The following is a 12,267-nucleotide window of genomic DNA, read 5'->3' on the forward strand; positions in this document are numbered from 1 at the left end:
AAAGACAAAAGGATAAACCAGACCACAAGCACCAAGAACAACACAGAATTCTCTGAGTCAAATAACTGACTTCGAGAGACTAAAGACATTTCAGACATCTAAAGTGTCAACAAAAATTTGTATCCCATGTACCTGAAGGATGTGCTTCAAAACTAAAAAGGAAACACAACAAAAATGGGCATAGGAGAGGAATGAGGAGAATAGGGTCAAACAGGGTGATTCAAAACAGGAAAAAAGAGAAGAAATGACCTGCATGGGAAGGGAGACTAGAGACAACAGCCCAGAGCAGACACTATGGACCAATCCTAAAGACTCAGAGAGACTTGGCCAAAAAGAAGAAACTGATGGAGCAGAATCCCCACCATACTGTAAAGAAGATTTTCCCCTCTGGGTGAGCCTGGGGCTGGATTAGTAAGTACTTCACAGACCACCAAGCAAATGAAAAAACAAAGGCAAGATTTACTTAACTTTTGGAAAGATAAGTGGACAGGTAAAGTGTAGTCATCACAAGGCACTACATAGTTCAGCTACTTTGAATGTCACAATTCTGTAAATACTAAGTCAGGCCTCACCAAAATGTAACTGTAATAGAAGACTGAGAGCGAAGTATGTGTGTGAACTATGACAGCAAGGCTGTAAAAGATAACCAAATGTTCATCTTCTTGCCATCTATTCAGTGTAGAATTATTACCTAAAGTTGAAAAAAAAAAAAAACTTTATATAGCAAGGAAAGCAAGGACATTGGAGCAAATGTCCAATCAATTAAAAGAGTTGGGCTTTTTTAACAATTTATTTATTTATGCAAAGAAGAACTGGGGTAGGCCAGACATGCAGGGGGTGAGAGGATGCACCAGAGACAGAGTGGAGAGCAGAACAGGTGGACCTACTGAAATACACTGCTGAGGGGAGCAGCAGCTGAGACAGGAGGTCTGCTGTGCCATATGTGGGTTAGCTCCCTGGCTGGGGATGCAACTCAAGCCACAGCAGTGATACCGCTGATATTTAACCCCTATGCCACCAGGGAGGCCCCAATTAAAAGTTTTAAAAGCAAGCCTATCTAAAAAAATGTTTGTTGTAAAGGGTCAGGGATAAAGGGAGTATGTGGTTAGCTTTATTTAAAAATAAGAATTATTTGATCCTTCAATTCATGTGTATACATAACTAATTAAAAATATACACCAAAATCAATTAATTCATTAAATAAGAAATAAAAATACTAAATGATCAAGTCACTTGGTAAAATTAGACAGTAAGCTTTTCAAAAGACCAAGAAAACCTATCACAATCAACTTCAAAAGCATCTCCTCCACAGCAGGATTTCAAAGGCAAAAAAAGGCAATGTAAAACCTCCCATTTCCTAGCAAGAAGCAGGAATTTCAGTATTATCTTCAGGCCCCTGGGTGTCTACCTATCTTGTTCATGTCCCCAAGAAACTTAATTTCAAGGCAGCTCTGACTGTATGCACCACTCAAACTCCCTATCTTGTTTACCTGGACTCCCTCCACCACTCCCTACTCCCACAAGCTGGGGCACACACTTGGTTTTCAAGGAACCTCAAGGCCCCCTTAACCACTGCCTTCCTTCACCAGCATTCACTGCAGGTGCCAGTGCTGAGTCTACAGGACTGGGAAAGATTTCTAAGACCTCGCTGTCCAAAACTAAGCACCAGTCTCCACAAATTCATCCTTTACTCTAGTTCACAGTAACACCCTGACAGATTTAATGAGAAATTATGCACATACCCCTGCCCACAACGATCAGATAAGGGACAAAGGGGTGGGTCTATCTGAGCTCCTCTCTTCTTCCCCTTTTCAAAATCTACCCTTCCGTTTCTTTCCTTATTTAATTCGTTTCTTTCCTTATTTAATTCACTCCACTGCTTTCATTTTATGGTAAAAGAACATCTGACATGAACTCAAAATGCTGCATTTGCATTAGTAACACATCACTTAATGCCCTTTAACCTCAGTTTTTTAATCTATAAATGCAGATAATATTCCTCAAGAAGAGACACAGAGCCATCTTACATACTTTATCATGCCTAACACAAGACACAAGGAAATAGTCACTGGGTGAATAAATGAATGAGTCTAAAACCACACTTCTGAGGAGCAATCAATTATTGGTAAATAAACTTTCCTGCTGTCACCTCTCAAGTAGAACCTGATACACAACTCAAAGCCACACCTCCATGTCCTCAGGGACCCAAAAGATTCAGCAGCAACTGTCAAGATGAAAAAAAAGGAAAACAGGACATACCTGAAAGGAAGTGGGAATACAGACGAGGTTCAGATTCTCTTGTTTGACTCTTTCAGCTGTGGAGACAAAAGTTATGTTGGCATTTTTTCATTCTCCTCACTCTATTTTTCATGTCTTGTGTACATTTACTCAAATCCCACAGAAAAGGAAAGGTCTACCCCTCACTGACAGCTGCCTTTCCTTCTGTGTCCCTACCCTTGGTAGAAAAGTTGCTGAACATATGTCACATATCACACAAGAGAGGAACACTTGAATGCCTAAGGAGGTTTAGGTTCTAACCACAGAAAGCAATGTCATTGTTTGCTGTTCGTATGTGCCTGGCAATATTCAAAGAACTTTGTACACAGAAACCATTTTAAACCTAGCAACCCAAAGACACGTTACAATTATTATACCCATTCTACAGATGAGGAAACTGAGGCACAGAGATGTACGGTGACTGGACTATTACACAGCTAACAGGTGGCAGAGCTGGGATAGAATCCCAGGCAGTCTAGCACCACAGTCTTAACTACCTCCCAGATTGGCTTTTATAGGGAAAAGCTAGAACTTGACTTTTACTTTTAGTAAAAAATATAATCATGTGTAGGCCTAACAGGACAGTTAAAGGGGGTTTATTTACTCATTTTGGAGTTGTACCTTTCAGGGAAACTTAAAAAAAAAAAAAAAAAAACAGGTCGTTAAAAAATTGTCATTAAAATTTCATTTATTTTTAATCACTAGATGTGCAATTTGAGAAGCTTGGATGCCACTAATATGAAATCTATAGTTATTCCTTTGTCCTGAAATCCTGCGCACACTCAGGGCTAAAGTAGAAAGGTGTGCAATACTGAAGCCCTTGTTAGGCCAATGAGGCAGCTCCAGAAGTTCACACCACCACCACAACCACTCCTTAAAGGCCAAGTATTCCTGGACTTTGTCTCGTGAGCACTGCCCCTTGGCATCTAGAAGAGATCAGCATTAGAGCAAGTCCCTCCTCTGAGCTTTGTTCTTACAAACACAAGGCAGTAAAACCTGTTGAGCGGCCACTTGAGCTGACAATTCCTGAGACTTTGCTAAGCACTCAGACTCCACAATCTGAATGAAGTCAGCACCTACAGAAAGCAGTCATCAATCTGGGAACCTCACAACCACTAAGGGTCCTAGGGGAGCGAAAAGTCTGTGCTGAGCTTGATTTGTTTGCCTCAGATTGCCTGAGGAAGCCACATTTAGAGGGGTTGCCCAGGGTCCATAGGGCCACACACAGAGCCACAGATGACAATTAAAATTGAGCTCCTCCCCATCAGTTCAGCAGAGCAAACAAACCTGGGGTAGCCCTCAGAAATGTCTAAGGAGGTCCAAGAATCCCTCTCTTAGAGAAGAATTACTCAACTGGCCTCAGGCAGGAAGTCTGTCTCCCCAACTCCATACCGGTGGAGTCACCTAGGCAGGAAACAAACCAGTACCCTACTTCCTCCCCTCCACACAAAATACCCAGTGGAGAGCCCAAGAACATACCTATTCGCTGCACAGCATGGACAATTGTAGAACCACTTCCAATTCCCAGTACTTGGTTATTCTGCCAAAGAAAAGGGGAGTAAAAAGCAAAACTTAACACCATCTCTTACTCCTTCAGCCAACTTCCTAGAGTTATAAAATTATAATGGATCCTTGAGTGGGCCTCCCCAGTGGCGCAGCAGTTGAACGCTGGGCTACGAAGCTGCCCGCAGCCTCTGCAGCACCAGTTCCATCCCCGGCCAGCCCGCGAGGGTCCCACATGGTGCACAGACCTCTCCTGCCGTGCCCGCTGCTCCCCTCAGCAGTGTGCTTCATAGGTCTGCCTGTTCTGCTCCCTGCTCTGGCTCTGGTGAGTTCTCTCACCCTCCCACGCTTCTGACTGTGCCCAGTACTCGTATATATAAATAAATAAATAAATCTTTAAAAAAAAAAACCAAAAGTATCAGGCTTTTTAAAAAAAAAAATTATAATGGATCCTTGAGTAACACAGGCCTGAACTATGACAGTCCACTTATATAGATTTTTCTTATAAACAGACAACTAAAACTTACAGCGTGGATAAACACAGTACAGTACTGGAAATGTATTTTCTCTTATAATTTCTTAAATAACTTTCTTTTCTAGCTTTATCATAAAAAGACTATATATAACATACAAAATATGTGTTGGCTGTTTTTTATCAGTAAGGCTTCCGGTTAATATTAGCCTATTTGCAGTTAAATTTGGATGGTTGACTATGCGGCAGGAATGCAGGTGGGGCACCAACCCTAACTGGAGTTGTTCAAGGGTCATCTGTACTATGAACAGCAGTTCACCAACATGGAGTTTAAAACTGTATTTTATCCTAGTGCCCAGTGGCAGTTTATTAGCAGAGACACTCTCCTTTTACCTCTGACACTGACATCACCAGTTCTTCTTGCTAAAAGATAAAGTGAGGCATATTAAAAATGCTGTTTATCTGAGCATAAATCAGGTCAAATCAGGCATCAACCAATCTAGCAGAGAGAAAGAAGCTGTACAAAATGAATTGTCTAACTAGAAGGGAGTAGGAACAAGAAGGTCATACTCTAGGCAAAAAAGAGCAGTTGTTATTCCAAGGGGCATGGCAGGGGTCTATCAGGCAGATTATCTCACTAGTACCAGTTAGATGAGTCTTGACTGACTGGTTTAGGATAGCATTTCTGGAGAACTGGTAGGTATAATTAAGTCTCAGTGTTGTGATGTGGGGCTTAACACAAGCAACTCCACCTTGGGCCTATTGTTTTCAACTAAAATTCCTATAGCCTGTCAGACAAAAGGCCTGGCTTACTTACAATATATAGTCAGTTTCACAAACATGGCCTGCACATGAGTGCTCAAAGATTCCTGGCCAATCCCAGGGGGCGAGGGTGAGAGGGGGGTGCTCAGTTCCTCATCTGGAGCCTCAGTTCCTTTTCTGCAACAGGAAAGAAAAGGAAGGGCCCAGTAAAAGCACCAGAGCCTGGCATACCTGAAGAACAGAAAGCAGAAGTCTCTGGCTTAACACAAGCTTAACATCCAGAAAGCAGGGGACCAACCACAAGTGGGTGGCATCACAGGGAGCCTCAGGAACACATCAGGCCCATGGTCAAGAGCTCTCCCAATGTGAGTAGAAGAGAGAAGAGTGTGAAATAACCTTGAAATAGCACACTGTATCAGTATCTGTCCAGTTGCTGCTCAGTTTATACACTGGCCTGCCTCAGAAAATATGGGAAGAGGAACATGAGAAACAGTCTTCATCTGCAAAAGGATTTGTAATAAATGTAAAGTATTTCCTGGGTACAAAGACCAAGAAACAGGAGTCACACAGTGTCTGCTACCTTAAGAAAGGGGGAGGGTAACGATGAGCAGACCCAGGGCAGGGTAGGAGTCCAGCCCAGGTCAGTTAAACCACAAACAGCAAAAGAAGGTCAGGGTATGCACAGAGAGGAACTATCTGGAGCTCAGTACCCAAGCAACTCCCTGGGAGCAATCACCTGCCAATCTCAGGCAAAAGAGCTAAAAACCAAAGCAACAGCTACCATTAAGTACCTCTCAAGAAGATTTAAATTTTAACATAAGTGAAATCTCACAATCAAGCCCTGTGACCTTGAGATTCCATTATACTCACTTTAGCAATTCATTCAACGCTGCAAGGAAAAATTTAAGACTTAGAAATGAGCAAGCGATTATCTGAAAGTCCTTTCAATGAATGGCTATAATCGCAAGTCATTATCTGATCCTGCCTGCCTTGACTAGGCCATTTCACAATTCTGTAGAGAAACTTGTAGAAAACTGTTAAAAATGTAAACAATTCTTGTCCATAAAAATGCAAATTATTACCCTACAGATGGCATATATTTATTTTGACATTTCTTCACTGGGTATAGATTTATTGTCCTTTTGTTTTTCCTATAACAAGTTGTAACATCTTTTTCAGTTCCCTCTTTTATTTGCTGAGTTAAATAAAATATTTGATATGTTTATTTTATAGCTGCATAATTATCAGAAGATTAGCTTTTTAAAGACCATCTTTGGACAATAGAAACAACCCCACTATACAACCTCACTTTGAAGAAGCAACTTGAGGAAGTTCAATCTATTAAAACATTTCATTTCAAATGTCTTAAGAGCTCCAGCAAGTGATTAACAACTCATCTGGCAAGGGAAACCCATAATGAAACTTTCTTTGGTAGGAGGAAGAAAAGTCCTAAAGGCCCCTTGGGACAAATTGAGGGTTAAAGCCAAAATCCCTAGACGGCCACAGGAATACCCAAAATGTCCCTGGGGCCCCATATCGGATCGGGTCCGTCCCAAAGTGAGACTACATCTCCAACTGTATTCATTTGCTCAGTAATACATTTTCTCATCACAACTAGAAAAGACTGGAAAGAATGGCCAACAGGTGGGCGGAGTACAAAAAGGAACAAACCAAAAGCTAATGCCCCCCAAAGCTGAGCTGCTCCAACCTACAGAGGGCTTTACCCACCACCTAAGGGAAATCACTTTAACAGTTGCTTGTTCCAAAGTTACCAAATACACCAATGGCACTCAGAGCTGAGCTCTATTAGGTCAGGAGTCCACCTGAGATCAAAAGCAGTGGATGCAAGAGTCCTTTAGCTATCTGGGCAAATTTGAACAGCAAGGTCTTCAGAACAAGTAGATTACAACACAGAAACATTCACAACAGCTTTATATTTGAACACCTAAAAATCTCACATAACTAGAAAATCCCTTGACTTATTAATGCCTGGATAGGCTCAACCTAACCCTAACACCTGACCTGAGAGTTCTAGCTACATTGTAATTTAAGTGCCTGAGTCCTCATTACCACACTTAGCCAGACACTCATGTCACCCAGCAGGCTGGTGACACACGGATGAACTTAGGTGAGTCAGACAAACTGTGTAAGACTCCTCCCTCAGCTTCTGGAGGAGGCCAGGAATTGCAGGGGTCTGCCAGGTCCAGCGCTCTTCAACCACATGGCCCCGCTACACGCTGGAATCAAGTGACTGGCCCAGGAATCAGTGTCCTAGTCAAAGCCAAACAGAGGTGTCCAACAAAGGCAGCTAACTTGGCTGTGCTGGAGAAGCAGAACCTTCTAATAAGCAATACTAAACCACATGTCATATGTGCAGTATCAGAATTTCACTCATCTTATCTAGTGGGATAACTGAAAATCCTCTGACCAACTGAAAAGAATGCTCACCAACTTCTTCATGCCAAGTCCAAGTTCCAAAGAACAAGGGGGACTATTAACTTTCAAGAGAGCATGGCCCAGCATAGCACTCATCCTGAGTGGCTAGACTACCAGAAATAGGCAGATCTGAGCCCAGGGTACCTACCCAAAGGATTCAATTGAGAACTCTCCAAGTTCTCTCCCAACCACCCAGCATGGAAGTATTTTCCATATGGAAGCAGAACACCAATGGGCCAGGGAACTAGAAACCCTACACCCCCAAGATTCTAAGCAAAGCATCACCAATAACCCCACGATCTCCATATCTGTGCCCACATTCCACACAATTCAACCAACATTTATCAGACTGGTACAACTCTGACTAACATTGAATGAAGAGAAGGTTAACTATCTTGCAGGAGCTTACCCTTTAGGGGGATGGGAGAGACAAAGATGACTAGAACATAAGACACCAGCATAAAGCACCCAAGGAGTATAAAGTGGTACAAAATTTAAGGGGAGAAATTTTCTTTAGGAAGTTAAGAAAAAACTGAAAGGAAGAAAGGACCTTTGAATCAAACCCTGAAGGATATACATGATGTATCAGGCAAAGACAGAGGAAAAGAAAGCACATTCGAGGTGGAAGGTCGTAATATTAAAACACACTATATACTAGTAGTCTGACTTTTCCAATGTTCTGATATAAGGGAGGAGAAGGAGCATAGGAGGAAACAAGACTGTGGGCTTAAGGATGAGTAGCCATGCCTCTTATCTGTGCATTCCAGGTTCAGTACCTACTTCTCAATAGCTGCTGTAGATGTGTTATGAGGAAGTTAGGATGAGGTCACCTGAGGGCCACAGTGACAAGAGCATTCAGAAAATGACACACATCACTTGGGAGAGGGCAGCTGCAATCCCCTGGCTGTGAAGAGAGCCTGTATCAGAAAACATGGTCGGTCAAAGGGAAGAGTCAGCTCTGAGAACATTCCAAAGGTGGAATCAACAGGACCTGGCACAAAACCTACCTGTATAAACTTACACAAGTGAGTAAACAATTTCAAGACACAAAGTACTAAAAGAAAACACGGCCTTATATGAGGCAAAAGGTACTCCCTAGTGAGAGCATCATTAGGCACATGATGACTATGCTTAATAAATGCATGGATTTGAGTTAGTTTCCTGTTCAAAAAGTATCCAAGGTCTGACTCACCTCCTACTATCTGTAGCTATGTATCTGGCCACACCAACTGCCTGATACAGACTGGGCACTCAATAAATACTTGGGTAAACAAATGAAATGAGTACATTAATGTTAAAAAGCAGAAAACACAAAGTCCAAGTAGTGCTGTGTCTTAGGAAAGAAGTTTGGTAGGAGAAAGGGTGCAACTGAGATTGGAGTGAGGTGCCCCCCAAAACCAACAGAGATCTCTCCAGCATTGTCTGGAAACTTCATAGAATAATGTGCCTGTAATCCTGTATCTCGGACTCTATCCTGGGGCAGGGAGTTGCAGATTTTTATTTAACGAATCCATAATTATAATACAAAGGTCAGGGAAACATGTGCCACAAAATATTAATGTAAATAGGTTAATGTGGAAATTAGAATATGCGGCTTTATAGAGTTCATTAATCTGCCCATTAACTATTCACTTTATTTCCAAACATTTATAAATTGCATCTTATTATCCCACTTTTGCAGCTAAGGCACTGATTCCAAAATGTAGAGCTAGAATACACATCTTATATTATCTTCATGAATTCTACCACTAACCAACCTTGGAACACGTCACACCAGAACAGGGTGGATGTGGAACTGGTGGAAGGGCACTGGAACAGAAGTCACTCTGTTTGGGTTCTGGAGGGTCCATAGCTATCTATATCTTCTACACAATATGCTGAGCCACAGGTTACAGCGTTTGCCCCACCCACTTAACCAGGCAATTTGAGGATCAAAAGTCATCTATGTAGAATAATTTGGCAAAAGGCCAAATGTGAAGAACTACAGGAGAAACTTCCTAAGAAAGAAAAAAGCCAATAAAGCCAAGAAAATTCCACCTAAGGGCAGAGATACTCCATTTGGCTCCGGGAGTACTGTAATTAAGATAATTGGCTACCGCAAAATCCAGTCAAGTGAAAAAGACTCCGGTAACAGCACCACACCAGATGTTTAACAAACAAGCTGGTGACGATCTCAGATATCAGCGATTAATAGCTAAACATCGCTGTAACCCCAACCGTAAAGTACAGCATCCTCCACACTTCCAGCGTCCACCCGACCCTGTCAACGGCAGGAGGTGTAAAGCTCCAGTCTTTTTTGACTGTTAGTTCTTCCCTCTGGCGGGTACTCTAAAGAGGATGCGCGCCAAGCTAAGAAACTCCTTGGAATGAAATTTCAAAGCAATTTTCAAGCCAATTCTCCAGAGGCTTCCCAGGGCAGTAAAGGAAGTAAAGACCTCTCAGCAGCCCCCAAACTCACCCATTTTCCATTTGTTGACAAGGAATTCACACAGCAAGTACCTTCCAGCCTTAACTCTAACCGTCAGATACCACCAGATTCGACTTTGCATACTGTTACCCAGATAGATAAGAAGCCTTTAAAAAGCTCTACTTTTAGGGGACTCGGCCCCAAACTGATCCCACATCGAAAGACTTTTAAGGAGCAGGGAAGAAGGAGGTTTAAAACCGCGCTATGTGCGTACCCTCTCTGCTCTCACGCAGCCCCTGCCCTTTGAAGAATCAGGCGCTCCCTGGCAGTGCCCTGGGCGCGCAACCAGAGCCCATCATGCAAAGCACATGCACACCCCACGCCCGGAGCTGCTCACTTTAACGTGGTTCTCCACTGCCGCGCGGCCCGCCAGCTTCTTGGCCTCCTCCGCCTTGGACATCGTAGAAGGACCCGGGTAGACACTGTTCGCGTCCCCGCTGCTAGTGCTTGTGCTACTAGTGCTGCCGTAGGTACCAGACTGTGAACACCCAGGAGGCTGCACGTGGGAACCCGGGACGCCCCAACGGTTCCCGCCTCCGCCAGAGGCCGCGCCCCCGGCCCGCCCGGGCAGCGGGGCCAGGACCCGCCCGTAGAGGGTGCTGAAGGGCCCGGGGCGCTGCATCCCGACGCCTCGCTCCAACCTCCGCCACAGTCCCGCCCCCGTCTCTTCCGGAAGTCTCATCTTCACGCACACGACCCGCGCCCAGTGAAGCGCGGGCCTTGCTGGGAAATGTAGTTCTTCGACTTAGGTAGTTTGAAGCCGCACCCTAAGCTGAACTACCAAACCCACAACGCTCCGCGACTGTATCGCAAATTGTCGGCGACTGGCTTTCTTGCGTCGGCAGTACCGCCCAAGTAGTGGCGGCTCCGCACGCTAAGGAGCAGTGCTTCCGCCGCGCTTGGGTGGATCCCAGGAATTATTATTATTATTTTTTTTTTGGTCTGCCCTTGCCTCGGAGAAAGGTGTGTTAGACCCTTGTTGGTTTCCCCTGCAGTAAGAACGTGACGGTGGACAAGACCACAAGGTAGTCGCTCTTCTGGAGACATGGCGGCCTTCTTGCAAGTGACATCTCCAGACTCTTACCAGGGAAATGCGCTGGGGGCTGTGGCGCCCTTTGGAGTTTAAGACACAAGACTATAAGTTTTACCATCTCCCAGCTTTAAACATTTCCCTGCATTTGGACGATTGATGCTTCGTCCGGATCGATCCTGGCCCCCGGTTGTGACCGGAAGATACCGCAGTCGTTGTTGGCTAACAAGGACTTTTTGTTGAGCTTAACTTTATATTTTTTTCCCCCTCTAACCATAAGGTATCATGATATATAGAGAACAGTACGGAGCGGAAGATTCTAATTGGCCCCGTTTATCGGCCTAGGAAACTAATGCCGACCACAGCTGTATCAACTGTTTGAAGGTCCTTAAAAAGCATGTGATCTTTGTGCTTATCGCCCTTGTTTGTGGAATCTCTCATGTCTGCCCATGAACTCATCTCCAAACTCCATGCCTCCCTTACTCTCTGCGAGAGACCGGTATGGGTCTCGCCTGCATTCTCTTTGCTGTGACCCCTAAAACTATCAGGCCTTTGATACCCATCTTAATCTGCAGGAGGAAAAGTTATTTGAGATGACTTTTGAGTCCTAGGTTTTATGCAGAATTTGGAAATCACAAAATTCTGGCTAAGATGCAGGACAAAATGTCTAGGACCAGACCATTGCTGTGACTGCCTGGGGGCAAATATGTGACCTTGTGTGCATTTTCTTGGGGCAATATTTCCCCCATTCTTTCCTCAGCACTAACTACTCAAAGGTCAGTGGAGTAAAAGTAGCTAATTGTCTCCAGCCTCGACAACTACGCTGGGACTTCCCAACCCCTTCAATGTTCGGCTGTTCCATCTGTACATTTCTGCAAGCTCAGCCCTCCCCCCCACCCTCCCACCCTGCTATCTTATCCACTTAGCTGACTGAATGGTCTTTCAACTCCTCTAAACTGGCCCTCCAACCATCCTCTCTACCCATTGTTCGATCTTTCCGTGATCATTTATCCTCTCTAGAAAGTAATGTTTTGGAGAGGAGGGACTTTTGGTACACAACTAATACCTAAAATAGATTAGGTAACAGATTTCATGCCTCAACTCCACATCCGCTCTCTTTGATAATATGTTTTCCTAATGTGTGGCTTGTCTTCTGATTAACAGCACAGGAAAATTTAATTTTAATGAAATCCAGCTTATTGATTATTTCTTTCATGGATTACACATGCCTTTGGTATTGCATCTAAAAAGTCAAGTCCAAGCTTTGATACTTCCTATCAGCATGGCCAGCCACCCATGCATCAGGCTAGGAGCAACTGA

General features: G+C 43.8%; 1 protein-coding gene across 1 annotated transcript in view; it reads right to left on the reverse strand.

Moving 5' to 3' along the window:
- Positions 1 to 10,539, reverse strand: part of RPIA (ribose 5-phosphate isomerase A) — a gene marked incomplete at its 5' end in the record, with an annotated part of 29,285 nt that extends 18,746 nt beyond the window's left edge. Inside the window, 3 exons of the mRNA XM_084234956.1 lie at positions 2,260 to 2,315; positions 3,757 to 3,817; positions 10,255 to 10,539. Coding sequence (XP_084091082.1) covers positions 2,260 to 2,315; positions 3,757 to 3,817; positions 10,255 to 10,539 — 402 coding nt within the window. The remainder of the gene's footprint in view (positions 1 to 2,259; positions 2,316 to 3,756; positions 3,818 to 10,254) is intronic.
- Positions 10,540 to 12,267: the final 1,728 nt, after the last annotated feature.

Source organism: Talpa europaea (genome assembly GCF_964194135.1).
Source record: "Talpa europaea genome assembly, chromosome: 6".
Lineage (NCBI taxonomy): Eukaryota > Metazoa > Chordata > Mammalia > Eulipotyphla > Talpidae > Talpa > Talpa europaea.